General features: G+C 36.2%; 1 protein-coding gene across 7 annotated transcripts in view; it reads left to right on the forward strand.

Annotated features, from left to right (window-relative positions):
• LOC140136159 (uncharacterized) overlaps positions 1-27,936 on the forward strand; it is a 224,185-nt gene that overhangs the window by 118,521 nt on the left and 77,728 nt on the right. For all 7 annotated transcript variants that reach the window (XM_072157865.1, XM_072157866.1, XM_072157864.1 and 4 more), the window contains 2 exons: positions 17,513-17,797; positions 19,615-19,797. In XM_072157865.1, the coding sequence (XP_072013966.1) occupies positions 17,513-17,797; positions 19,615-19,797 (468 nt within the window). The remainder of the gene's footprint in view (positions 1-17,512; positions 17,798-19,614; positions 19,798-27,936) is intronic.

Raw genomic sequence — 27,936 nt, forward strand, 5'->3', positions numbered from 1 at the left:
CCCCGCAAACGAAAAACTGTTTTCGACATTTTCGCGGAAGGTTAGAAAAGGTTGTCAGAAAATGTTTAAATGCCAGGTTATTATATAAAGGGTATAAAACGTTATCATAACATTCAAAAACATTTTTTGATATTAAACTTATTCCAAATATTATAACCTAATTTTAACAAAATATTTGGTAAAATATGTTTGCAAAAAAACATTTTCAATAACAGTTTAACAATGTTGTCGCAGTCTGTTTTCATACAAAATGTTCTAAAAATGTTTTCAATTTTGACTCACTGTAGCCTTAAAAATTTTGAAATTTCCATGAAATTTGGGGGAAAAGTTGACAAATTTAAGATAATTTGTGTTAAATTTTACCAAAAATGTTGACTTTTGGTATATCGATGGTTCCAAATTTCTTGAAAAATTGGTATATTGATTGATCCACATTCAAATTCTCAGTGGCACACTCCTTCCCAAACCAAACTTGAGTACCCCCTGGCAGGCCCGTACGCAGGATTTTTTTTGGGGGGGTGCTGATTTTGAAAAAGTGGACCTTTTTCCAAGGGGGGCGATTTTGTAAAAGTGGACTTTTCCTCCAAAATTTGGACCTTTTTGGCCAAAAAAGCGTAAAACCCCGATTTTTTTTGCTAGCTTCGCCGCATAAATTGTCATATTTTGGGACTTTTTGTATACTTTTGCTCATTTGGGGGGGTGCGATCGCACCCCCCGCACCCCCCCTGCGTACGGGCCTGCCCCCTGGTTATTTTATAGGTACCCTTGCAATACATGGATTTGTGCTATCAAGTCTGTCCCTAATTGGATGACACAAGCAATATCATCACTGATCATAACTTCAGTATGTTCACAGTTAGGTTACATGATAATGGGGTTACAAGGTATAGGGGCGAACAGATATTTATGGTGGTTTGGTAATGAATCTGAAAAAGCAGCCTATTTTGTAGCACATTTCAGCCACTTAGCCCCCCTTTCCAGGATGTGCACTACTAGCCCATCAATAGCACTCTGTATATCAATCCACCTGTGTCAGACGAGTTATTATAATACGGGACATCCAGTGGTATGGCATAGTTTTCTTTTTGGGGAATGGAGTTGTAAATTTCTTGAAGCATTATGAATCGAGCACCTATTTGGGCAACAGAATAAGTTTATGGTACACTCGCTCATGCAAACAATTGTACAATAAAAGCTAAAATGGTGAAATATGGTGCAAAAATGGAACAAAAGTATAAGAGTGCAACAATTGATACTTAATTGGGGTGATTGTATGGACCACCCCCTTATCAAACAATTGGGGGGAGGGGTTTTATCACCCAACCCCAGGATCTATGACTATGATAACACCATTAATTTCTGACAGTATTTAAAAAAGTTTCTTCCAAAAGTATTGTGATTTTAAATTGTAGTTTGATCAATTTTTTTCTGGGAGACATCTTGGATGACAGTTGCTTGATATGAATCCTAGTAATATTTCGGAGAAAATTTTAGGAATAAATATCAGTGCCTGCCAAGGTACGGTGCAGGGTGAACACATTTTGTGTGAATTCAGTGACCTCACCTTAATGCAGGATGCGTGAGTCATAAGGCTTGACAATAATAATCATTTTAATATCAAAGTTTATGCTAGTATATAGGGTGATCACAAAATATGATTTTAATTACAGGGTGTTAAAAATCACACACCATGGCTTTATTTCTCAGAAATTAAGCATTTGTAAAGTATGTTTTGTTCATGTAGTGTACGGCATACGCAGGGAAGATTTTTTAAAACCTTCCATGGCCTCAGGTTACAAAATGTAATCACAGTATTCACAAGAATGCTCAGGTACAAATGCACTAAAACACTTAAGGTTTGCTGGGCACAAGTGCCATGTAAAATATTTGTGTTAATTATGGAAATACAAAACTATGACAAATAAAATAATTCCAAAAGTGTATTTATGTTATCGAGCAATATATTATATTAGGCCAATCTAAATCCATATGGGATAAGTAATGATTTAGACATTTGTCTTTTTGAACAACCGGACATGTCCTGGGATGTAATAGGACTCAAGTGTTCAAAAATGTTACAGGTGTCAACTGGATGTTCCAGAACACTGAAAGGTGTTCCATCTGAATACTAAAAGATGTTCCAGAACACTAAAAGGTGTTACAGAACATGTTTTGGACACTATTAATCAGTGTTCAACAGTGTTCATTAATTTAACACAAACAATGTTCAAATTTAAAAATTGGACACAAAAAGTGTTCAAATAGTGTTCCAATTATGAATAGTAGTGTTCAAGTGGTATTCCATATCGAAGCTATCTGACAACCTGAGATGGCTGATATTATATGATTTTTATAAAGTCTTCGGACACAAAGTGTTTAGTCTAACATCGCGTCAGGGAAAAACTTTAATATTTGGATTTTGTAATACACAGGTAGTTCATGGGAAGGAATTTTTAAGTACTGTTTCTTGGACTATAAATAGCTGCTCACTTGGACTGTTTCCTGCATCATTAGCTATAAATTGCATGAGGATAGAGAATGAATAGCTGCCTTGTGATTAGTTTGTTTAATTCGATGAATTCATTTGGTATTTTGTGTACTAGAACCAGTCATAGAGGAATAGTTTGAAGTGGATAACTCAAGAATGAGGACTTTTGAACTGGCAGACAGTTCTGTTGACTTGTTAACCCCCTGGGCACTACTGGTCATCTAACAGCATTTCTGATTGGTTGATAACTTGAAATGCTCATTTCAATTATGACTAGGTCAAACTCGCATTTGCAGATGATCTTATTAATAAACTCCATGATTGGTTCAAAATTGGTCAAAATATTCATTTTGGCCAATCAGCAGGTAGTTCTCATAGGGTTAAGAGTAGCTTTCATTTGTTTCTATCAATGGCAACAGAAGCAAGGGAGGGGGTAAGCAGAAGGGACACATTGCCGCAGGTGGTGGTCGCCATGCATTCTCTAAATTCACTAAGTTTTCATCGTCAACCGTGTAATTGAATGAGATTATTTTGAAATTTTAAAATGCTTGAATTATATCACAAACAAATAGGCCTATGTTAATAAATAATATAAATACAAGCTAAAACCATTGGGGTTCGATAATGAACCCCACAAAACTAACCAAGTATATGGAAAATGCCATACGGCCGGGCGGTTTCACAAGTTGCCGGCTCGATCATGCCATTCGCCGCCTGCATTGCTCCTAAATTTGCCGATATAATCGTATATGTATAAAGCCTCAAATTCAGATTTTTAATCTGCTCACACTGTAACAATTCCTGCATAACACTTTAATGAGTTTATTTCCTTAACACATACAAGTATTATAGTTGATAAACAGAGATTTTAAACAGTTCTCTCAACAAATATTGTGACTTACTTGATATTTCATCCCACATCCATGGGATTTCATCAGAAGTGAGGTGGAGCGGTAAACACCTAGTCATGTGACCCACGGGGTAACCCGGGGTCACATGACGTGATGATCGGCTTGTATTATAGTTGTAAGTGAGTTGTAACAAATGCCAATAAGATACTATGACCAATCTATTTTGTGAATAATTTGTTATGTTTTTCTTTATTAAATTGGCCTTTCCATATCTTGAAGTCTAGCTGCCCTACATTTTATAACCTTAATATGGCCCTGTTGTCGCAGCAATATCTTTCTCCCATCTTTGCACGGTTTGCACCATCCAATTAGCCGTCTATAAATACCCCCATGTACTGACAGCACAAGGGGTGTTCCCAGGACTTTGCACATTGCCCATGATAAACTCACGATAATCATCTTGTCTTGAACCTACCATTGAACCGTTTCATCAGTCGACAGATGATATCTTTCTCAGAAGTGACGCTTTCTTACGGGGAGTAATTAGGACATGTTCATCTTTCCGTGACATCAAATGACAACATTGGATATCTACCATTAGCATTTAAATGTACTGTTAGATTATTTTAGTGCCATGTCATGTAGAATGAACATCACCATAACTTTGGATATCATTCACCTTACAAAGGGAAGTCTGCACATTGGAGATTATTGCAGAAAAGTCTTTAAGACCATTAGGCTCTATATTCCCCCCATATTTTTCTTGCCCCCACCCCAGTTTTCCCCTGTAAACACCCAAAATGTGCAAAAATCTTGTCCAATATTTTAAAACTCATAGCTCGACCAAAAAATATGGGCTCAATCGATCCAATTTTATATCATTATTATGTTTTGATGGATCCAAGTTGTGATAATATTGGATCCAAAACATAATAATGATAAAATTGATGCTTTCACGTAATATTTATTGGTCTCGCTATGAGTTGTAAAATATTGGACTCGACTCACGTCTCGTCCAATATTTTAAAACTCATAGCTCGACCAATAAATATGGGCTCAACCGATCCAATTTTATATCAAAATTGGTTAATTTTGCTCCCCCTAAAATCAGTGGTGCAGTGAGAAGTCTTGCCCCCCCCCCCCGTGGGAGGTCTTTTTTGTCATTTTTAGCCCATTTTTGACCTTCAAAAGTTTTCCCCCTGGAAATTTGCCTTGCCCCCCCATCTGAAAAAAGTCCTGGCTATGTCACTGCCTAAAATTCACTATGCCCCCCCCCCCCCAAAAAAACCAATTCCTGATGCTGCCACTGCATGTTTGGAATAAATTGAATCTTTAAGTAGTGGCCTACCATATAACAATGACAATTTTACAAGAAGCTGCATACTGCAAAAAGTGCTGGTAGGATCAACATTTCCCCATTTAAAGGAACCAACACAGGGTACTCATTTGGAACTTGCATGTTTTGTGTATTAATAAAAATTTCTTATTTTTAATGCAGATTTTGGATCTGCTGACAGTGCAGAAAGTTAGGGTTAAAAAATCTCAAATAGAATAAAGTGTGACCGTTGTTTGTGTGACCGTTTTGCAGTCAGATGCAAATGAGCATAACAAATCAGGGCTAGTCCATATCAACTTGGCTAAGCATGTGACTTTTCAGTCAGGGAAGTGAAGATTTGTAATCTTGTATTTATATCGAGAAAGAAAATTTCAACGTATGTCTCGCAAAGTTATCTACTTTCCAAGTAAAAATACAGTATATGCTCTGCTTAGTGCTATCAGATAATGCCTTTCTGAGCCAGACTGATTCAAAATATTTGCCTCCCAAATCTAATTGTAGAATCTGCTCTACTTAGTGATATCATATACTGTCTTTTACTTAGGAGCCAGACTGATTCAAAATATTAGCCTCCCAAATCAAAGTGTAGCATCTGCTATGTTATTAAATTTTATTAAATTGAAAATTTTCAGAAATGTACATTTACATGACCATATTTGGAATCAGTATGAAAAACGCATTAAAATGAGTACAAACAAGCCTAGTATTGGTTTAGTGATTCTTGAGATAGCTCTTGATATTTTGAGGAAATATGTATCTCAAAACTATTGAATGAATTTTTATTTTGAAGCCTATAGCCAGCATGTAATAACAAATAAGGCATTATCTATTTGTAACTTGTTCACAGATAGGCCTACTCTGAGAAGACAGAGTTGTTCAGCTGATGTGGCAAACAAGAATCCTTTCATCCTTTTCATAGCCCCTGGATTGGTCATGTGATCTGACAGTAGAATCTATTTTTCCTTCCTTCTTAAGTTGTGCATACTTTGAAAACATGTCAGTGATAATGCAATTTTGAAATACTACTCTTCTCAATGTTAGCTACATCATGGTGTGTACTTTTTCACAAGTTTAAATGATGTACAGGGAACTGAACTTCAAAACGTTTAGATGATTGACAACTTGCTCAAGTCCCTCTTCTCAATGCCCTCCTCTCACTTTATCATGCGCTTGTTTTCTCATAATTATTTTCATCTGAGACTTATTTTGTAGATTACTTTCCAGATTTGATTTTGTGATATTTCTTTTTAAAAGCATTACTTGTGCAGGATATTGAGATCCTAAATTAAAATACATAAATAGCTATAAATAACACAAGTCTACTATTAGCTAAATTCTTGGTAGATGTCAGATAACAAGTGTAAACATAACAGTGCCTCTGATTGGCTAATAGCCATCACAGACTTTGCACTGTGTGTTTGTACTACCAATACACTACTCCAGTAATGAGAATGAAAGTTTTAGGCACTGTGTGTTTGCACTACTAGTTCTTCACTCCAGTAATGAAAATGTGTGTTATACCTTACAATGTTGAAAAGAGATGAAAAAAATCATGTATGAATTTCAAATACCACATGCACAACTCATGTATTGGCATCTGTGAGTCACAGAACCAGAAAGTCAACTTGAATCCCTGCCTGATTGACTGTTGGAGGCCACAAAACACACAGAAATGAGCTTATTTGAGTTCAGATTAGAAATAAGGTCAATAATTATTCATTTACTACAATAATCTCCATGTAGTCATGATTGATATTTTGCCATATCAAGGATGCATAACATTTCATGTATTTTTAGTTTGGTTAATTTTGTAGAGTTTACACTATGTTCTATATTTCTGATTTTGAGTTATTTTTTTGATATATTTTGTAATACAGATTTTATATTAAAATAAATCTGCATTACACTCACTCAGGCAATACTAAAAACACATACACTAAAACAAAGTTTTCACATGTACAAGAGCATTACCATGTTTGTATATAAACATGAAAAATAAAAATCAGGATGTACAGGAGATCCTACGCTTCTTCCCGCCCTGGACAAGCAACTACTAAAATTCACTTTATAGCTCATAGGAGAAGACTCATTCACTACTATATTTTCTTTACACTGTACACTTATTAATAGTATAGCTTTGCTTTCACATGTCGATTCATTCCTAAGATATGAGAGGACATCATTTCATTCTGCACAGGAAAACTTAATAGCTCCGACTAAATCTCAGTGACGTCAACCCATTTGCTGCCAAGCTAATTTGGTACAGGTTTTGAAATATTGTGTGAATTTGCCCTTCCAAGTGAAACCAGGGTACAAATTGCAGTATACCGTTTCGTTTGCTAACTATCTTATGTAATATTGTGAAAATGGGTCAATGACTTACTATTTTAGATATGCCTATTAAAGCCATATTATAACATTTCTTTAAAAATAGATTAGTATTCATTTTCAATAAAATGTTAGCATTTACTGTCAGATATGTCCCCTTTTAATTTTGAGCCAAACAAGTGAGGTAAAGCAAAGAAAATTGAATTTACAACTAAGCGCCAATGCATGTTACTCCGGCGGTTGTAATATGGTACGATCCTGTGGCGTGTCTGTGTGTCCTGCACGCCGTAACGTAGTACTGTGTTGACATCGCATACGCGTTCGAGTAACATTTCTATCGTAATAATAAAATGCTGAATCCGGCGGTTTATTGAAAATCTCGGATTTTGACAAAACTACAGCACCTAAAGTCTTGATTTTTGCAGAGAATCTTTGTTTACTAAAGTACATTACAATCGTGTAAAAACCTGAATTTAAAATTTTTTTGAGGGCGTTCTTTTCAGCAAATGTTATAATATGGCTTTAACTGAACAGTTCTAAGGGGTAGGAGCATGGTATTTCAGACTTATGTAAATAAGAATCATCCTAATATAATGCCTACTGGCTACAAAAACGTTTTGTGTTTGCTGGGATTTGACATAATGATTTTAGCTGATGTTATGTATCGTTTTGTATGTGACAGATTTGAATCATTGTGTGTATTTCTACTCTTCAGCCAGGGGTCGTCAGTCGGGTTTCCTATATTCACCTAGATTCGAGGGTTGTATTATTTGCAGCGGTTTTCAAGTATTTCCTGAATCTACATCCATACTATCAAATTAACATATGGGTGCTATGTAGTAGCTAAATCGAAACCAACCCAACTGAAATGTAATATTCCTGTTTTCAGTTTATTTGATGTTGCTAAACTTTTGAGAAACTGCAGTCTTAACCGAGTGAAATACCATAAAAACTCGAAGAACCCCATCCACAAAAGCGTAAAGGGTTTTGAGCAAATCATCAATACACATAGTTATATACGAACAAATAAACCTGCGAATGTCTCAACCCCATTAGCTTAGTTGGTAAAGTTCCGGACTTTGTTATAATTTTATGTTTTCAAAAGTGCTTGATAGTAAGCACATATGCTAACTATCAAGTTTTTATGGTATGCCAAATTAATAAGCATATTCTTTGAGGTTGCAGGCATTGATTGTTTGAGAGGAGGGTATGACCCTGGTTTTGTAGCCTTTTTGTCCACAAGTCAGGGGTATTGCCATCCAGTTGAGGGGATTGTTACCCAGTTTAGGGGAATTTGAGGTTTCTACGTCATTTGCCATCAGTTTTGCGTCAGTTGTGGGTATCAGTTGGAGGAATCAAGACACATAGTTTTGTTGCGTTGTAATCATAAACTCAATTTAAAATGTCTCATTATCATGCCTCAAGACAAAGTGTTCAAAGTTTATCCAGAGAGTGTTCAAGCTGTAGACCAAGATAAGCCATGTTATGTCATACTGAAAATTATAGGCTAAACACCTCCTTAAGCTATGATCTATTGCAGATTTGCAGGCATTTGGTAACCTGTAGCACACATGCCAAAGATGGCACAGGGCAACCTGTCCATTGGGACACATCACAAGCTGTCTCATAAAGACATGTCCCTCCCCACAATTCCTGCTGGTGTGCTGCCCATGGATTCTCCACCAGACGTGGGCACATGGTCTACCTATTACTGTCCCCACTACATGACACACACACAATACATCAGATCCATTTGGGGTAGCACTCTGCTTTGAAGATAGTTAGCTGATCTTGGATTGGATCATGATGGAACTTTTCCACTGAAGTAGAGTGCACAGTGTCACCTGTATGGCATATGCATAAGTGGTGCCACTGATCATGCAACCATTTTTGGGCAGGAGATAAAAATGAAACACCCATCATTGCCACTTGAAAAGTATACAGGATTCCTATATGGGGCTGCCTGCACAGGTACACCGTCACCTAGCTACTTGGATGGTACTGTGCAGTACCAGGGGAGTACCAGTGCAGTACCACTGCTGGTGGATCCTGTGCAGTAACAGCATTGGTACTTTGTGTGATACCAGTCAGGTACCTTGGCAATGATGTACCTGTGCAGGCACCCCAGTAGGAATCTTGTAGAGTATGATTCAAGCCATCTTGCAGTAGTAGAATTGGTACTGTGTGTGTACCAGTCAGGTACCTGGGCAATGATGTACCTATGCATGCACCCAGTAGGAACCTTGTAGAGTATGATTCAAGCCATCTTCTACATCATAGGGTTAGACAATTACCATAGGGAGGGTGCAGACCTATCCTAAGGCTACTTATTACATAAAATGACAGATAAGCGGCATGAATTTCAATGATTTGATCATTTCCGTTAAGTGGTTGTGTAGTCTAGATGTCCCAGTTTTTGGAGCCCAAGGCAGAACACCTCAAACATCAGAACACTATACCCATAGACTCTACAAAATGTCTTCCCTTGTACTCTTCTGATGGGACTATGGGAATATATGGAGTTCTCCTGCACCATCGAATGTTCTTATCAGTGGCTGCCCTCTGAAATGATCAACAAAAAAAGTCTTATCCTGAAAGATTTGTTTGTCAATAGGCATTCATGTTATAATTTTACAAGAAGTGTCGACATCTGTTGTTTTACTGTTAGCGATGTCAACATGTGTTATGTTTTATTTATAGAGCTTGTCCAAATTGAAAGTTTACCAGCTAAGGTCAATGATAAGCTGTAATTATGACAGTGTAGCACCATCAGCTACCATCTGCTGTCTTCCTTAATGCTCTACGTGTTAGCCATAGCCTTCAACATCAAAAGTCCCAAGTTTTGAGATATTTTCTCGACATATCAAGAGTTATCTCTATAACCTGCACAGCGTAAACACAAAAGTGTGGCCGATTACGCGTCAAAACATTGGTCAGCGCAGAGCGCCACTCTTAAAGGGAACACAAAGTTCCACATATGTCACTCATTAAAGCCATATTATAACATTTTCAAACAAAATAGATTAGCTTTTCTTTGCCATAAAATGTTAGCTTTTACTGTCAGATATATCCCTTTTACGGCACTAGCAGAGAAAATTGAATTTACTACCAGCGCACATGTCATGCCAATACGTACCATTCCTTCGGTCATGTTGTGGTACGACCCTTTGTTGTGTATATCACCGTCCAAGACGCCGTGTACGTACTCTGTGTTATGAACATCGTGTATGCGTTCGACTAATAATTCCATCGTAATAATAAAGCGCCAATTCCGGCGTTTTATTCAAAATCTCGGATTTTGAAAAACTACAACACCTAGAGTCTTGATTTTTGCAGGGTATATTGGTTTAATAAAGTACAATTTAATCGTGTAAAAAAGGAATTAAAAAAAATCAGTGAGGGCGTCTTCCTCAGCAAATGTTATAATATGGCTTTAACAGGACGTGCTCGTCAATCTGAGCAAGGGACTGCCGTTCTTCTCTGAAACGAAGTGTAGTAGTATACTGCACATGATTTGTAATGTATTTATCACTAGGATCCACAGCATGCTCATCTATCAAGGCACAGTTCTTGAACCTCAATACATAAATACATTCATTGAATGACCTTTGAAACTTTGAGAACAAAAACTCATACTCAGCAACTTGAAGTCAAATTTTGCACTATGATTGTTTAATTGAGGTTATTGAACTATGCCACTAGAATGAGGCCATTGTGGTACATAGTGTATTTTGAATCCATCTGCCCCAAAAGTAAAAGACAGTATTTGTAGCAGAAATGTAAAGCAGATATTGCATTTATTGCTGGGAGGGCAGGCTGCTGTATGGACCCCATATGTCAAAAAATTTAGTTCAAATTAAACTTGAGCTTGAAACAGATTGACCATGCCAGGTGGCTGCAGACCTTGTGTCATGATTAGAGTTAAGGTTAGTGTAAAGGTTTTTTGAATGTTGTAAGTAGAGTCGGTTGCTGGAAATCTGATAAAAAGTACAAATTTTGAGGTTATGGTTAGTTGGTTACTAATTCTAAAGTCATAAATGTCTTATGGTATGTCACATACATTGTCAAAATGTTGTTTTACATATACATGGTCCAGCAAATCTTCAAATATGCCTTTAAAATTTTGTTTTACATGTACATGATCCTGCAAATCTGTAAAGTGTAGGCCTACAGTGTAGACTCTGTATTGTTGGTCGAAGTAGCCAAAAAAATAATTTTCATTACCTAAATCAATATATTATTGAATGATGTTTTGCAAAGGTTCATTATACAAATCATATACTTTGAAAACTTGCTTGATTTATAGTTGTTAATGAGTTATGTACATTTTACAAAAGTGTTGTTGTTTCACCCCTCTTCATAACATAACTCAAGAACCACAGGACCTACAAAAGTATATCTATGATATTTGAATTCTTCTACACACTCACTATGAAATGATCAATGCAATTTTTGCCGAAGCTCACTACCATTCGCAAGATACTGTGAACTACCAAATTGCAACAGTTTAAAATTATTGCTAACCGTAATAAGGCAAGTGTGTAATAGGATGTACACCTAACACTATATCATACTCGTTAACTCCGTGAAAACTACCTGCCTATTGGTTAAAAAGAAGTTTTCATTATCTATTGGACCAATCAGCAACAATGTTAGAATAATTTAAAAACACAAATAAACTGGGGTGAATTATTTACAAAGCTCCATTCTGATTGGTGATTAAATGAAGATATCATGTAATTGACCAATCAGAGGCAATGTTAGATCAGCAGGTAGTGCTCAGGGAGTTAAATAGATACTGCTAAAATAACAATTAAGAGATACGAAGGATGCTCAGTAGGCAATAGACACTAACCCACCAAGCGATCATTTCCTGGGGAAATCGTTTACTCGACTCATCGTCTGACTAGAATCAACCTCAAATCCATGTCTATGTTTACATTTGTATTTGTAAAGAAAAAGACTACTATTGTCTTGAGTAGACGTGGGAGAAATGCGCATGCTTTGTACGGGTTTAGAGTTCAATATGATTGTTAGATTTGGAGAGATTTTGTTTTCAAAGAATTATTAGGCTGTGAAATCAGCTTTAATTGATTCCATATTTTGTAACAATTGAAATAGTTGTTAGCAACAGTTCAAGTTCAATGTTACAGGATTCAGGTTATATTGACTGCTCAGTACCAGAAATATGTAAGTGCAATTATAGCTGCCATATGTGACCCCTCGGCACAACTGAGCCCTGAAGTCGCCAATCATCATTTTTGAGATATTCAACCAAAATATTCTGCTTGAAATTAGCTTTAAAATGATGTATATCATGTCTATAGTACTTGACATTTAAGTAGTGAAAAATCAATAAAACAGTCAATAAATCCTTTGTTTCCTATTGTTTATTGTTAAGTTCGATGGAGCATATCTCAATAGTGGCACTGGCGACATCCGGGCTCAGTTGTGCCGAGGGTCACATATCATGTAGATGAGTATACTTTGTGTAAATTGCCAAATGTTCACAGAGCAGCTATTGCACATACCCACTTCTGGCACTGAGTAGTCGATGTTCCAAGGTTGTTTCTCCAAACAGACAATGAAAGAAACCTAAAAGGTTTTTTGTTCCAAAATGGTGTCTCCAAATGTTTATTTCTCCAAACACTTTATATAAAGTCCAAATGGTTTTGTCCCAAACACTGCCAAATGAAAGGATATTTTCTCCAAAAGTTTGTTTCTCCAAACACAAGCCCTAAAATCCAAACGTTTTGTCCTGAAGGACAACATGTCGAAAAGGTTGTTTCTCAAAAAAGGAAGTATAAATTCTTAATAGAAATAAACAGTTGTCCCTATGTCTCACAAATCTACATTTTTTTGGTCAATTTTGATCCAGTTTGGATCAAAATTGACCAAAAAATGTGGTGTGTCTTTATCAGAACCTGGTAAATCATAGTTATTGGAGGGCCTATAAAATACCTGTGGTTAAATTTGCCTTAACTATGGCCATATAAATGCAAAAGGGGACAAACTTTCATACATGCTGTTGTCACAGTAAAGTCATTTTATGACCTGGAGAGCATTCATTTTGCCCCCCTTGGACATTTTGTTTGTTTACCTAGGTTGGCCCATAAGGGACACAAACTTGAGTCCATGGAAAATTGTGTTATTGGGAATTGCCATCAAGGACTTTGGTGCCATCCTCCTCTGCTCTGCACAGTCAGCTGATCCTTGCATCATAGATGATATTTATGGTTGCGCCACCAAACTTGTGCCAAGAGTGTCTTAAAACTTGGTCCTCAGCCAAGGAGCAGGAGGCACCCCTAAATCCATCTATAAAGAGAGAGGCCCAAGATGACCTTGATATAGACATTCTATTTATAAAATTTGCCTTTCTCAGATTACACTTACGGATGTTATAAGTTATATTTAGTTGACTCTTTTAGGGCATTTGGCAAGTGTGAAGTGAGCGATATTTACCGAATTATTATTTATTTTGCAATGTATTTCCTTTATGATTAGTTAGATTTCATTAAACAAGAAATTTCATCTGTTTTAGGTACAATTATGATTAGAACTTTTTAAAGGGAGAAAGGGAGTTTCATCCATCATGGACCAAAAATATCTGTAACATTTTCTGAAGTCATTTAAAAATGGTTGATAAATTGGTAGCGATGTTTGCACAGTATTTTTGTGGGACATGAGAACACATCGTCGCTGTTTTGGCATAGTGTCGTATTACGATTTTTGGGCAAAATGAGTTATATAAATTTTCAAAATCTATGAATGAAACTCTATATATTCACAAAGATTTGAGACCTAAATGTAATTTGTTAATGAGATATGGCACTAATTAGTATGATACGACATGGTTTTTATGTAAAACCCCCCTAAATCTTCATTCTGCATTTTGGCATACAGTCGTATCATAGTCGTATCATGATACGTCGCCATAGGCCACCGTGTAACTGCAGTTTCCTATTGTTTTGGCATACTGTTGTATCACATGGCGTATCATATATTTTTACATAGGTTGTCAAATTGTGCATATTTTGGCATACTGCCGTATGAGTTTGCAGATTAATTACTTCTAATTAGTGAATGAATAAAAAGTTTGTACAAAGACAAATATATTATTGATTATATTCTTTGATAATAATAAACATATTTTACTTTGGTGCTCTCCAGTGGGTCTTCAAAAATTGGAAAAACTTTAAATGCAATTTTCTCAAAAGCGGCATTTTTCAGTCATCGACAGTATGCCAAAACAGCGGCGACATCAGTCACACCAAATTACATTCTGAATATGAGGAATGTCCTTCTGATATCAAATAATTTTGATTTTTTTAAATTCATGATATAGTACAAATTTTATGGCAAATTATTAAAAATTAATATTTTTGATATTTAACAGTCCTCGAAGTAAATTTTATAAATCTAATGATATGTACTAAAGTAGCTCGCTGGGAAGAAAAGCAGTCCATCCTTTGAAAAATTTGATCTTTGAAGATATACATTTTTTCCAAAAAGACTTAAATTTTTAAGTACATTTCATTACATTTATAAAGTTTATAAATATTTTTGCAGAAAACTACAAACTTGGGTTGGTGTAAGATACAGAACAATACATTAATAACATTTCTATAGCACAATTAACAAAGTCAGATACAGAACAATATATTAATGACAATTCTATAGCACAACTAACAAAGGGCTTTTTAAAAAAAGATCTACACTAGAAATTTGAAATTAATTGCAACACTTGACGTCCTTATTTGACAGCTATGATATGACATATGACACACCAATGACATGTCACATGCCAGTAACAGAGTGGTGACATCCCAAAGACAACAGGTTTCATCATTGAAAAGTTGACGACACTTTGCAAATCTATTATTCCTGTCCAATGCAAGTAGGCCTACAGAAAATATCAAATATGTCTAGCTTGTGGCTAAGTAAGAATTAGTGCTGGTACTTGCATGCCATTTATACACAGATTCACATGCTCATCCCTGGACTTTGAAAATACCCCTAGTAAATCTCATTTCATGATGCTTTTGGGTGAAATATGCCTCTGTGTTTAGTTATTTTGTGAATTTTTGTCTTCAGGTAAAATGCTATCAATATTTAATCATTTCAAAGTACCCTTTTTGGAAGAAGCAAAACAAGAATATTGTTATGCATAATGCATGGACATCAATTGCTTTGAAAGAGATTACCAGGTCTATAATAACAATCCTGCAGTATAATATTGAAATATTTCTTAATACAAAAGGCCTATGCCTTTTACACAATTCATAGATAAAAAACACATCTTCTGCTTTAACATTTTTTGTGTGGATTGCATTTCTTAATATGAAATGAGCATTTATACAGGCTAAATACACACTACAGTCAGTCTTCTCTGAAGTACAAAGTACCGACGCGGACCCACACATATTTGTGCCGACTTTGAAGGCATGCATACATCACGGGCATACATGCAGCAGAAACGCAGCACTGCGCACTGTTTACGTGCTGCATATGCGCAAGTTGTCCTTTTATACTTCAGAGTGGACAAACAGTAGTGTGGGGAGCAGGCGATAGGTACAACTTGGTTACGCTTGATTACAACTACATACACTTGTGGAAAATAAAGCATCTATCAGAATATTAGAATAGTCATATCCCCAGAGTACTTCAAAATATTTGAAAATGATACCAAATAACAGACAATCCAAGAAAAAAAAATTGGTTTAAGGTATTCTTATTTGGAAGTTATATTTAGCTAGTAGTAGGGCAAAATTTGTTTACAGGTTGTCTTTGATATATTTGATCATAAATGTGTATACTATCATATTCTGAGTGTTCCTTCCCCCGGACAGGATTCCTCCTCTCGGTGGTTTCCAGGCATTTGTAGCTACTTGATCCTTTAATGTGCAATGTTTCCTCTCCCTACTTGTTACTTGAATGATGCAGTAAATCCTCTCTCTTCTATAGATTCTATCACATCCACCTGTTATATAAATATTAATCCAAAGATTATCAAACTAATGATAGATGAAAGAAATTTGAGGCCTTCTTTGAAAAAAAATAAGAAAAACATGTACTTTCTGTTTAAGGGACCTGGAATGAGCATTTTGAGCGTTTCGACAGTATTTTTTATGGAACATGAGAGCACCTCAGGCGTATCGAATTGCATTCTGAATACGAAGCATGTCTTTCTAATATCAAATAATTTTCATTTTTTGAAAGTCACGATATAATACAAATTTTATGACAAATTATAAAAATTTGATATTTTTCAAATTTTGATATATAACAGTCCTCGAAGTAAATTTTATAAATCTGATGATATATTCTTAAAGTGTATGTAGCTGGGAGGAAAAGCCGACAATCAATTGAAAATTTTGACCTATTATATTGAAAATATGGATTTTTTTCCCCAAAAGACCTAATTTTTTTGGATGTTTTAAAAAAAAAAATCCATATCTTCAATACGAAAGGTCAAAATTTTCAATTGATCATCGGCTTTTCATCCCACCTACATACGTTAAGTATAAATCATCAGATTTATAAAGTTTACTTCGAGTACTGTTAAATATCAAAAATATCAATTTTAATCATTTGCCATAAAATGTGTATTACATTGCGAATTTCAAAAATCAAAATTATTTGATATCAGAATAACATTCTTCGTATTCATAATGCAATTCGATATGTCTGATGTGCTATTATGTCCCACAATAAATACTGTCCAAACGTTCATACCCCACCCCTTAAGAGTTTGAACAATTTTGAAGTGTGTACTATGAACAACCACACAAACCTGGAAATGTATTACAACAGTGCAATAACAAACATTTTACATGATGTTTCATGATTGGAAGTTACCATGTTTTTCATGTAATGCATACATGCCTTTGGTCACATTCAGAAGTTCTCTTCATGCTTCCATATAAAATGTATGTTATCAATATTTTGCAATCTTCGACAACGTAAACTTCCATTATACTCAGTGACGTAAATAGAGTGGGGGAGGGGGCTTGAGGCCCTCACCCAAGACCCTTGTCTGAACAGTTTGCGTCCTTGAGCCCCCAATTGAACTGGCAGTCTGTATAGGTGCCTATAGAGGGTCCCAGATTTCAACCCCCTCTGCTTCAGCCTTCATTTACAAAAGTCTTGTTATGCCACTGAATAAACTGGAATAGGATTTGAAGTAATATTATGTGACCCAATCTGATCCGCTCAGGCCAAAGTCGGAAATTTTGAAAATTGAGTTACTACCATTACTAACTTGCTCAGTACCTACACTTACTGATGTTGAATACCCAGGTCTCTAGAATACTTGCTGGCAAAGTTATGAACCTTTTATGTGTCCATTTTCTTAAGTTTTTATTGTTTTTTGTCCTCACATTTTACCTATATCTCAGTTTCATTACTGCCGACTTTAGCCTGATTGGAGCAGAAGTGGTCACATATATGTAGAATCCTAGAAGTAATCTTCAATTGTGATTCAATTTTGTGTTCATTTTATCTTTACAGGATCACATACACACCAGGCCTGGTGGCAAGAAAACTGGAATCTTCAAAAGGTTCTCAAGACAAAGATCAACCACAACAGAACCCCCTCCTCTCCGACCCAAATCGGAATGCACAAATCTCTCATTTGATAAGGAACTAACACGTAGCGATGAACTCTTGGATCTTATGTACGCACAAGGGAAAATATCCCGGGACGATAGAGCGGATTTATTAAATAAATTTGCGACTGCTGCGAACTACAAAACTGGTGATGCACAGCGGATGATACTGGGGAACCTGGTCAAGGTATGTTTTATTGTGTAACAAAATGGGTACTGGTGGCGCTAGCGGTAATTATTTTTTATGGGGTCAAAGTTTATTTAGGAGGGAAAATTTGCCTAAAAACTATGACATTTCCCACCCACCCCAAGTGGAAGGTTTTCCATTTGTTTTTATTTTGACTGGTGGCAAGTGGGGTAGAGCGGGGCATTCCACCATGATGGACTCCTTGTGTCACCAATGATCTGGGGTCAGAGCATCAGAAATTGAGGAGGGGATAAAGGTGTCACCTGCTAAGTTCTTTTCCCCCATCTTCCTACCTTTAAAGGCAGCAAAGCAACCAGCGACAATGACATTTGTCTCATGTAGGGTACTCAAAAAAGAAAGTTGAGAAACTAGCTGCTTGTTCACCAGGGGCTCATTTTTGTCACTTTTTGTGGGAATCAAAACTTATTTTCCATTTTAGAATAATTGTTACGAGAATTGATTCTTGATTCTTGCCTATATGGGGATTCTGTCTGGTCCCATGCCCCAGTGGGGGTGGGGGGGGCACTCAACTGAAAATTTGGTAGAGGTGTGCGGCATAGAGTGCCAAACTTTGGGAACTAAGAACTGATTTTTGGCAAAATAGGGGCTTCATGAACTGAAATTTCAACATTTTTGATGGGTCTTGTGATATAAAATTGGAGCTACAAAATTCCAATTTTTTCCAAATTTCAGCTAAAGAGCTACAATTGTCAGAGTTTGAGGCTCAAAGAACTGAGTATGATTCAAATGTGGGTCTTAAGGTACTGCCAGAGAGCTGAAAAAGGGACCCTTGCCCGCTGCACATACCCATACCACATGTGAGTGCTCCCTCCGAGTCCCATCCATTCCTCATGACTCAAGACTCAGAGATTTGCTTCCTCAATCCTTCCCTCGCGTAGTCCCTATAGCTACATCAGCATCATGGGGGGTTACCATGTCATTATGGAAAACAAATCCCAGGGGTTTCTTCATGGATGCGCTTCTTTGACAAAACCGTCTGAGAGAGATCGAGCTAGTCCGTTGCATGCCTGTGTTGGTCACGCCAGTTAGGTTAGTGTCAGGATGCAACTATGCGTTGCACTATGGCGACGCGATGAGTGATGTCTTCATTAATCTTCGCACACAACGTTCTCATCCCTGAAGACGAATGTCATATATGTATGCCAATATGCTATATGATCTCATCACACAAAATAATGTAAATATCAGTTTTAGAGCAGATGATATAAGTATAAATTTGCCATACTTACAGGGCCCTAAGTTCCTTTTTGTGAGAGTGCCCATTTTCAAAGCATTTGCTAAATCATGCTACAGAATGTGTCCACAAAGTTACAAATATGAAGGGGCACAAAGGCATAGGACAGTAAGGCAACTTACAGTAAGGTAAGTTGCCTTAATCCCTTAAAATGTTCTTTTGATCAGTACAGTTGTAAATTTTAAGAGTTGGACATTGCTTTTCTCGTCCAGAAATTAACCTATGACTTTGATGAAATGGTTTTATGAAAGCAGAACGGCTATTGCATTTTCCATATCAACAGGTGTCCTTTTCTGAGAGTGACTGGTATAATATAAAAATCCCTTTAAAAGGGATAGCTCCTGTCAGACCTAACCAAAAAGAACCTCATTTGTTCTGATTTTACCTAAAAAATTATCTTCAGGACACATGAATAAGTGATACGGAAGTGATACAAATTTGACCAAGAAAAGGTCTGGTCTGAAGTAAACTCGCCATGCACTTGTAATGTATGTTCAGACTCAAATGATACAAATTTTACCAAGAAAACTCACTTCTCTTGTTCTATGTTTTCTCTTAACAGACAGGGAAGATCTCCATTGATGATGCTGTGCATTATTCCAGGTTGCTTGGTATAGTAGCCTCAGCAGAAACAGAAGCAAAGACCATTGCTGAAGTAAGCAATGCTTTCCAAGACAAGAGGGTCTACAACTTTGGGGTGTATAAGTACTACAAACACAGGACATGTCAGAGAAGAATTTTACAGGTAAGTTCGCTTTTTGATGCAAATTAGGCTATTCTATTTAAAATCCACACTACCCCTGTAGAAGATTGTGGAAATATTTTCCACAGGGGGAGTATGAATTTCAAATTTAATGAACACATTAGTAGCTCCATCTGAAACTCACCCTCCCTTGGTGGAAGATTCAGATTGAATCTTTCTCAGAGGGTGTGTGAAATTCAAATGGAGCTGCCTAATGTGGTCATTCCATTTGAAATTCATACACCTCCTGTAGCAGATATTTCCTAAATATTCCACAGGGGTAGTGAGCATTTTAAATGGAATAGCCCAATTAGCGATTAATGAGTGTGATGTCAGTGGAAAATGTATTTCATAATACAGCCAGAACAACCTGGAAATAGTGCAGAATCTAGAAAGCTCATTCCAGGGAAATTTCATGATTTAGAATTTTGTAATTTGGAGGGAAATTTTGCACATATGAAATAATGGAATATTTTCCTATCTTGAAATAATAGTTGGCTTAAATTCCCAGCCCTGAGTATTTTATTTCTGTTGTTTTGAGGGCATTGCCAATTTGTCATTACCTATTACATATATTATATTCACAATTCTCATACATTTTTATATAGTTTATTGTGGTCATGCTTCCCTCCTACCTGCCTTAATAAACAAACACAAATATTTTCTGTGTTGCAGCTGATTTTAGGTATTTTAAATGTTTAATTTTCAGTGTTTTCACGTATTTATATGGTTTAACAAACTACTTGTTATGCCTTTATAGTGTTTTATGTTGTGATATGTTTTCATGTCTGAATTAAGTGTACAGGTTCCTTTGATTCAGTGAAGTAACTACAAGTCATGCATTATACTGTGTGATTAGGCTATTGCTCATCCCGTTTAGTCTTTATTTTTACACTCAAGAGGATTAAATAGTTTTAATGAGAGGCTAAAAGGCAGGAAATCCAAACTTGACAAAACAGGTACTTGCTATGCACATGGGCGTAGCAATGCAAGACTGAAAAGTGTCAATTTTTGCACTAAATTAATTTTCACACTTTTTGTGTTTCAAGCAGTTACTGGGAAATAACAATGTGTGAATATGTTCCTTTTGTGTGTAGTTCAATGTATGAAAGCTTAGAATTGAATATTTAAAAAATAAGTGAAGGAATTCAAAATTATACCATTTACAAGAGCAGGAAATGTTTAAAACCTATGGAAAAAGATTTAAATAATTAACTTAAATATGTGACCAGATCTGGTCCAATTAGGCTGATGAAACTGAAATACAAGCAAAAAGTGAGGAGAAAAAAACAATAAAAAGCATATGAAAATGGATAAATAAAAGGTTCATAACTTTACAACCAAGTATTCAAGAGATCTGGAGATCAATATCAGTAAATTATATGTACTGAGCAAGTTAGTAATGGTAGTAACTCAATTTTCAAAATTTCTGACTTTAGCCTGAGTGGATCAGATTGGATCACATATCCATATTGAAATATTTGCCCTCTTTGATTTTTACATGATTGCAATGTACTTGGAGAACAAACATACAAATGATGGCATTAGGTGCTATATTTGTGACAAAATTTGAGTTTTGTAATAAAATCACAGAACACAAGATTTAATTAAGGGTCAACAGACTGATAGACACACTGACAATATATTATACACACTGAAATGAAATAGCAATTTTCTTTGTTTTACCTATTTATTCAGCTTAAAATGGCACATATCTGATAGTGAAAACTATACATTTTGTGGAAAAAAATAAAAAATATATTTCTTATGGGAATATTATTGCTTGGATTATACAATTTCCATTCTGTATCACCTTACAAAAGTGGATTGTTTATAGAATCAAATATTATCCAGGTTGCAGGAAATTTTGTATAAAAAATAAGGGAATATTGAATGAGTGCAAAGTGGTATATTATAAAAGGTTTTATTTTTTCTTATAAAATAATTCTTGTTGAGATTTAGAGTGAAATATGTTAAGAATGAAAATCCAGTTTATCAACCATAAGTGTTATAATTAAACAAGACAACAAATAAACACAAATCCTGACTAGCACACAGCCCAACAAAAAAAAGCAAGGGAATGTGCAAGTGTGGGATTCGAACCCACAATCTTATGATCGATTAAGTTTTTAATTGGGCTATTCCATTAAAATCCACACTACCCCTTTGGAAGATTTTGGAAATATCTTTCACAGGGGTAGTATGAATTTCAAATGTAATGAACACATTAACAGCTCCATTTGAAACTTGCCCTCCCTCGTAGAAGATTCAGGTTGAATCTTTCTCAGAGGATATATGAAACTCAGATGGAGCTGCCTAATGTGTTCATTCCATTTGAAATTCATACTCCCCCTGTGGTAGATATTCCAATATCTTCTACAGGGGTAGTGTGGATTTAAAATGGAATAACCTATTAGTTCAAATAGGAAATAAAATGTTCTTTCTTGAAATTCAATTTATCATATTAAAATTTCATACTATTGATATTCTTTGGTGTACTAGCCTAATTTCCTATAAATAATGCAATTATGTTTCCTGTGCATTTTAACATGAAAATAATTTATGCTTTTTCTGGATTTGGAATTACCAAAATGAAATTAACTGAAATCACTTTAACCAATGAAATAAATACATGCTGTCTACAAGATACTGTCTTGTGGGATATTTTCACTGGGTTAATTTTTCATGATTTTATCAATTCTGGACATTTTAGTGGGTGTTTAACTTAGTCCTCCCATCACTCGATTACTGTGATGTTGTGTGGGGAAACGCTGCCAATAAATATATGTGCAAGTTGACCAGGTTACAAAATAGAGCTGGCAAAACCATTCTCAAAGTAAACAGGCGTTTCCCCACCAAATCCATGCTTGAGTGTCTTGGGTGGAAGGATCTTGACACTAGAAGGTTACTTCATCTCAATACTATGGTTTTAAATCTATCACTGAAAATGTCCCTAGGTATTTGTGCAATATTTTTCATAAAGTCAGTGACAACTCCCCTACCAAACAAGAGGTAGTGAGCATGGTAACTTAGTTCCACCCAAAATAAGGATTTCCACTGGTAAAAGAACTTTTAGATACAGAGGAGCAATTTCCTGGAATAGACTCCCAGTTGTTTGTAAAAATCCCCTTCCACCTAGTACTAAAAACTTCAAGCAGGTTATGAAAAAAATGTAATTTTCTCTTTAGATCTTGTTTCATCTCAATTGGTGCATTTTTTATATCTTTTTATCTTGAAATGTTCAAATGTTTGTGTGCAATTTTCCTGACTGGGTGAACCCCTGACTTTTGCACCACTAGCTCTGCACCCTGGGGCATGGCCATGGGACTATTACCTGGCTGCCTGTGTGTTGGTAGTGGCGGCATGTGGGTCTGGGAGCCTGACTGTGTGCTTGCTTTTGCTATGGGATGTTGGCTCCTGGGGCGTATGTTGTGCTGCCTGCTTGCGTGGGTAGTGTTTTGGGGCCCATGTGGGTGCTCCGATGGGTGGAGTGGGCGGTAATGGGGGTCGGGGCTTCATCCAATGCAGGTTATGAATAACATATTATTTCCTCTCTATATCTTGTTTCATATTAATTGGTGCATTTTTATATCGTTATTTTCTTTTGATCTATTTAAATGTTTGTGTGCAATTTTTCGGACTGGGTAAACCCCTGACTTTTGCACTTCTAGCTCTGCCCTCTGGGGCATGGCCATGGGCCTAATCCCGACTGCCTGTGGGTTGGTAGTGGCGGCATGTGGACCTGGGAGTCGCCTGTGTGCTCGTTTTGCCTTGGGATGTTGGCTCCTGGGGCGCATGCTGGGGTTGCTGGGTCGCGGGTAGTGGTTCGGGACCCGTGGGGGTGCTCCGGTGGATGGAGTGGGCGGTGGTGGTGGTCAGGGCTTCATCCAGGTCTTTACACTGGTATAGGTAGCTGGGGTGCTGTTGGAGTGTTTTTCGGGCTGACCCCGGTGTTTGCCTTTTGGTAGCATGTCTTGGGCGCAGGGATGTTCTTTTCCATTCAGTTATGTCCCTGAGCTTCTGTTTCTTTTTCTTGGATATGCTGGGTCAGATCTGACGTTGCTCCAGCTTTGGCCCCAGATACCTTAATCCATTGTGTTTTGTCATAAAAAAAAAAAAATTTAAAAAAAATAAAACTTTTTCTCTACTGTTTGTATATTTCCTTGATGCTTTTGATGTAATGTGCAATCATATGACCTATGCCTTAAATGATGTTTTTATTGTATTGCTCTTGATGTAATTTGTTGTAATATGTGCAATCGTATGATATAATGTTTTATATGCCGTTTTTATTGTGTATTATATGTATGGCCTTGTGCCACCTGGGAACCAAGGGAGAACAGTGCCAGTGCATTGATTGGTCACCCCAGGTTAAATAAGAAATAAATAAATAAATAAATAAATAACTTCACATTTACAAATATATCCAAATATATCCACATTAAGTACTATGTTTAATAAATATTTTTGCGGGGTTACAATTTGTGGCTGCCTGTTCGACTGCGAAAAGCGAGTAAATTATGTTCACCTTCTATTTAAAAGGCAAGCGGTCATCTTAAAAATAATGATAAATAACAAGAACCTTCCTCATCCTTTTTTTTTTCAAAACGTCCGGACAATCAACTTGTATTTTCTTTCATAGTACTTGGCCTAAACTGATTTCTGTTCTGCACATCTATAGACAGAAGTGATGATTTAGTCTATTTGTTTATAATGTGATCAATTTAATGTGAACAAGTTTTTGTATGCTATCAAGGTGCATTATTACATTTGAATTATTTTAATATGTGATACAGTATATCAAAAGTGAGGACTGGAATAGTCCATTAAAATTCGTGCACATCAGAATTTGCAAATCTGAATAAGAGTTAAAGTAGTATTTTTTGATCCTAGCATCCTCTTTTTATGACATTTTGCAGTAGATATCCACAAAAAAAAAGCTTATTCCCAAAATTTCAGTTGATTCCAATTTTGGGTTTGTGAGTTAGGCATTCATTATGTGTATTAGATTACTCCGTAGGCCACTGGTGTAATTCCATTCTGGTAAACCAGAACACAATTCAATGATGATTTTGCGATACAAATTAATCTGCAAGAACCTTTTTTTGCAAATATTAAACATTATGTAGCCATAGGGTTCCATGGTATAAAAATCTCAACTTTTTTTGAGAAAAGTAGTGGGATGAGCAGTGTTCGAATTTAGGAAAAATAAATGGTTGTCCCATGGACAACCAGATTACAATTTCTGGTTGTCCGTCCAAGTTTTTGGTTGTCCGTAGGCCTACAAATGTGACTTTTGGCTAGATTTATGGTTGTCCGGCGCACAACCGACTCAGTATTTTTGGTTGTCCGGTGACTTTTTTAGTTGTCCCGGGCAACCGGACAACCAAAATTTCGAACGCTGGGGATGAGGCTCTAGATCACAATTAATGCCCTTTTAATAATTGATTAGGAATGCTCTTCTTGACTAGAAAAAAGTAACATTTGATCAGTCATATTCTTCTACAAACCTTTTCTTCAATATTGGATAACATTTTTGGGTTAATACACTGTAGTGGTATCGAAAAGTGGATGTTATGAATGCAGTAATTTGTAAAGTAAATTTGGAGCTTGCATAAATTTACTTGTGAAGCTGGCCAAGGTCACATGATAATTCATGTAGAAGAGTTGTAAACAACAATATTTGAAATATTGTCACAAAATAAATATCTTACTTCCATGGTATAATGCAATATGTGGATCCAGGTTTCTCTACCGGAAGTCAGTTTGACCGAAATTACCCGTCATTGCGTGCCCTGGAACAACCCATAGCGTACATCGCATGGTAACGCGTACTGTATGCTCTGCTGATCACGTATGTGTGGTGCTAAGTAAGGTCAAACAAAAAGTATGTTTGTCTCATGTCCTCTGCACGCATTGGCTTTCTGCTGGTGAAAACATTAAAAAATTAACTTTTATTTCACAATTTTTATTTTATTAAAAAAAAATTAAGACAAATTGCCATTGGCAAAACATAATGGGCCAAAACTGGTGAGTTTTCAAGAAGGTAACCCCCCTGAACACCTGATTTGTTGATAAAATAAAAATTAATAAACTCATGTTGCATTGGATATGTAATTGCTCGGGGGACATGAGACAAAACTTTTTTTTGCCTAATGGACGCACTGTTACCACTGTGCATATTGTATTGTGGGAAGGAATTTTGGTCAAACTCAACTTACGGTAGATAAACCCAGGATCCACGTATTGGGGGTGGACTCCGGGAGAGGGGGCGGAGAGATTCCAGGAGAGGAGGGGAGGGACTCTTAAAAATGGAGTGAAAATGGAATGATTAAAAATAAGATTTCAAAATAAGTAGTCAATGTCATTATGATGGATGGAATGAAGAGCCAGTGACAAAATATGTAAAATAATAATTTAACCCCTTGAGCACTACCTGCCGATCTAACATTGCCTCTGATTGGACAATTATATGATATCTTCACTTTAATCATCAATCAAAATGGAGCTTTGCAAATGTTTTACCTTATTTTTTTTTGCATGGCGAAATTAGTCTAACAATGTTGCTGATTGGTCCAATTGATAATGAAATCTTCTTTTTGGCCAATCGGCAGGTAGTTCTCATGGGGTTAAACAGCTCAAGGTTCTGACTTCATAGTAAATACTGAAATACCTGAATACCAGCAAGAGCTTAAGCAGCCTGGCGGCTAGGCTAGATTTGTACATGTTGGTGTAAGGGCATGTAGCTGTAGATATCGCGTGTGACAAGAGCAGCTAAGCAAGAGGCAGGAAACTTGTAAGGAAGCCGTTTCCTCTTCGGATAACACGGCCGGTTACTTTGACTGACTCATGCATTCCACATCAAAACTCTAGCTCAAGCTATAGCAAGCTATAACTTATGGGGTGTATTTATTTGGGCAAATTTGTTAAAGGGGCTATGTGGGATATGGAAAACATCAGAGGAAAAAATATTGTCTTATTTGTTATCGATTGGATACCTTAAAGTGCCAAAGGCACCACATCGAATTTGGTCCTATAGCGCTATTAAAATATAGCGCTATTATGAAATAAATTGTATTGAGTATAATAATTAACATTTTCATTGTGTTATCATTTCTTATTTAAATAAAAATGAAAGCACTGCAAATGTTCAGGGTATGATAGAAAGAGACATCGGTACCTATCGGTCACCGATGCTAGGACCTTATTTTATTAAGAGGGGCTAACTGGGAGGTGCGATGTTAACACAATACTTGTCCAACAACAAATCAGGTGTAGTATATACAAAATAAGCTTACTTCTACCATATTGCTATAAATGTTGTACAGTTATTCAATTGGAACTTGTTGGAACTTTTTACTACATTATGAATGGCTCTGACTTGTGACATGATGATTTAATCCACTCAGACCAGGCAAAAAATTTGAAAATTGAGTTATTTACATTTGTACATCACCAACTTGCCCTGTTTACATCCCTGGTTAGAAAGTCACAAACCTTTGAGATGTTTATTTCTTATGTTATTTATTGTTTTTGCTCCTTATTTTTCATTATTGCTGACTTTGGTCTGATCATAGGGTCTATGGTCTGATCAGATCATGTCTCATTTAATTGAAGTAGTGACTTAATAAACTGCATGAGCTTAAAGGGCATGTCTATTGCAAAAACAAGTTTATCTCTATTCGAAGAGAATAATTATTACATTACAAGTTCACACTTGTTGCAATTTTTTTGTGCATATTTCTCCTGAAAAAGGAGAAATTGTGTGGGTAAAGTTCAGCCTCATACGTGTTCTTCCCCGTTTGAACCGTACGTGTTCTTCCCCCGTTTGGCTGATGACGTAGGTAAATGAAGCGGGCACTTTATCATGCTCTCATCATACAATCACAATCACTTTGACAAGTTTGACATTAGCAACAATGAGTTGTACTATCACTTACCATAACAATGCTGCATAACAATATACACACTATTGTTCTCATTTCGGGAACAAAGCAAACACAGTATTGTTACTATGTGTTTGCTTTGTAATATTGCATCCAACTGAAACTATAGCATTGCAATATACAGGGAAATCAGATACATGAGTTTGTGGACTTAACACGGTTTATATGTTAGTCTCAGATGAAATTCTAAGCTCAA

Source organism: Amphiura filiformis, chromosome 16 (assembly GCF_039555335.1).
Source record: "Amphiura filiformis chromosome 16, Afil_fr2py, whole genome shotgun sequence".
Classification (NCBI taxonomy): Eukaryota; Metazoa; Echinodermata; class Ophiuroidea; order Amphilepidida; family Amphiuridae; genus Amphiura; species Amphiura filiformis.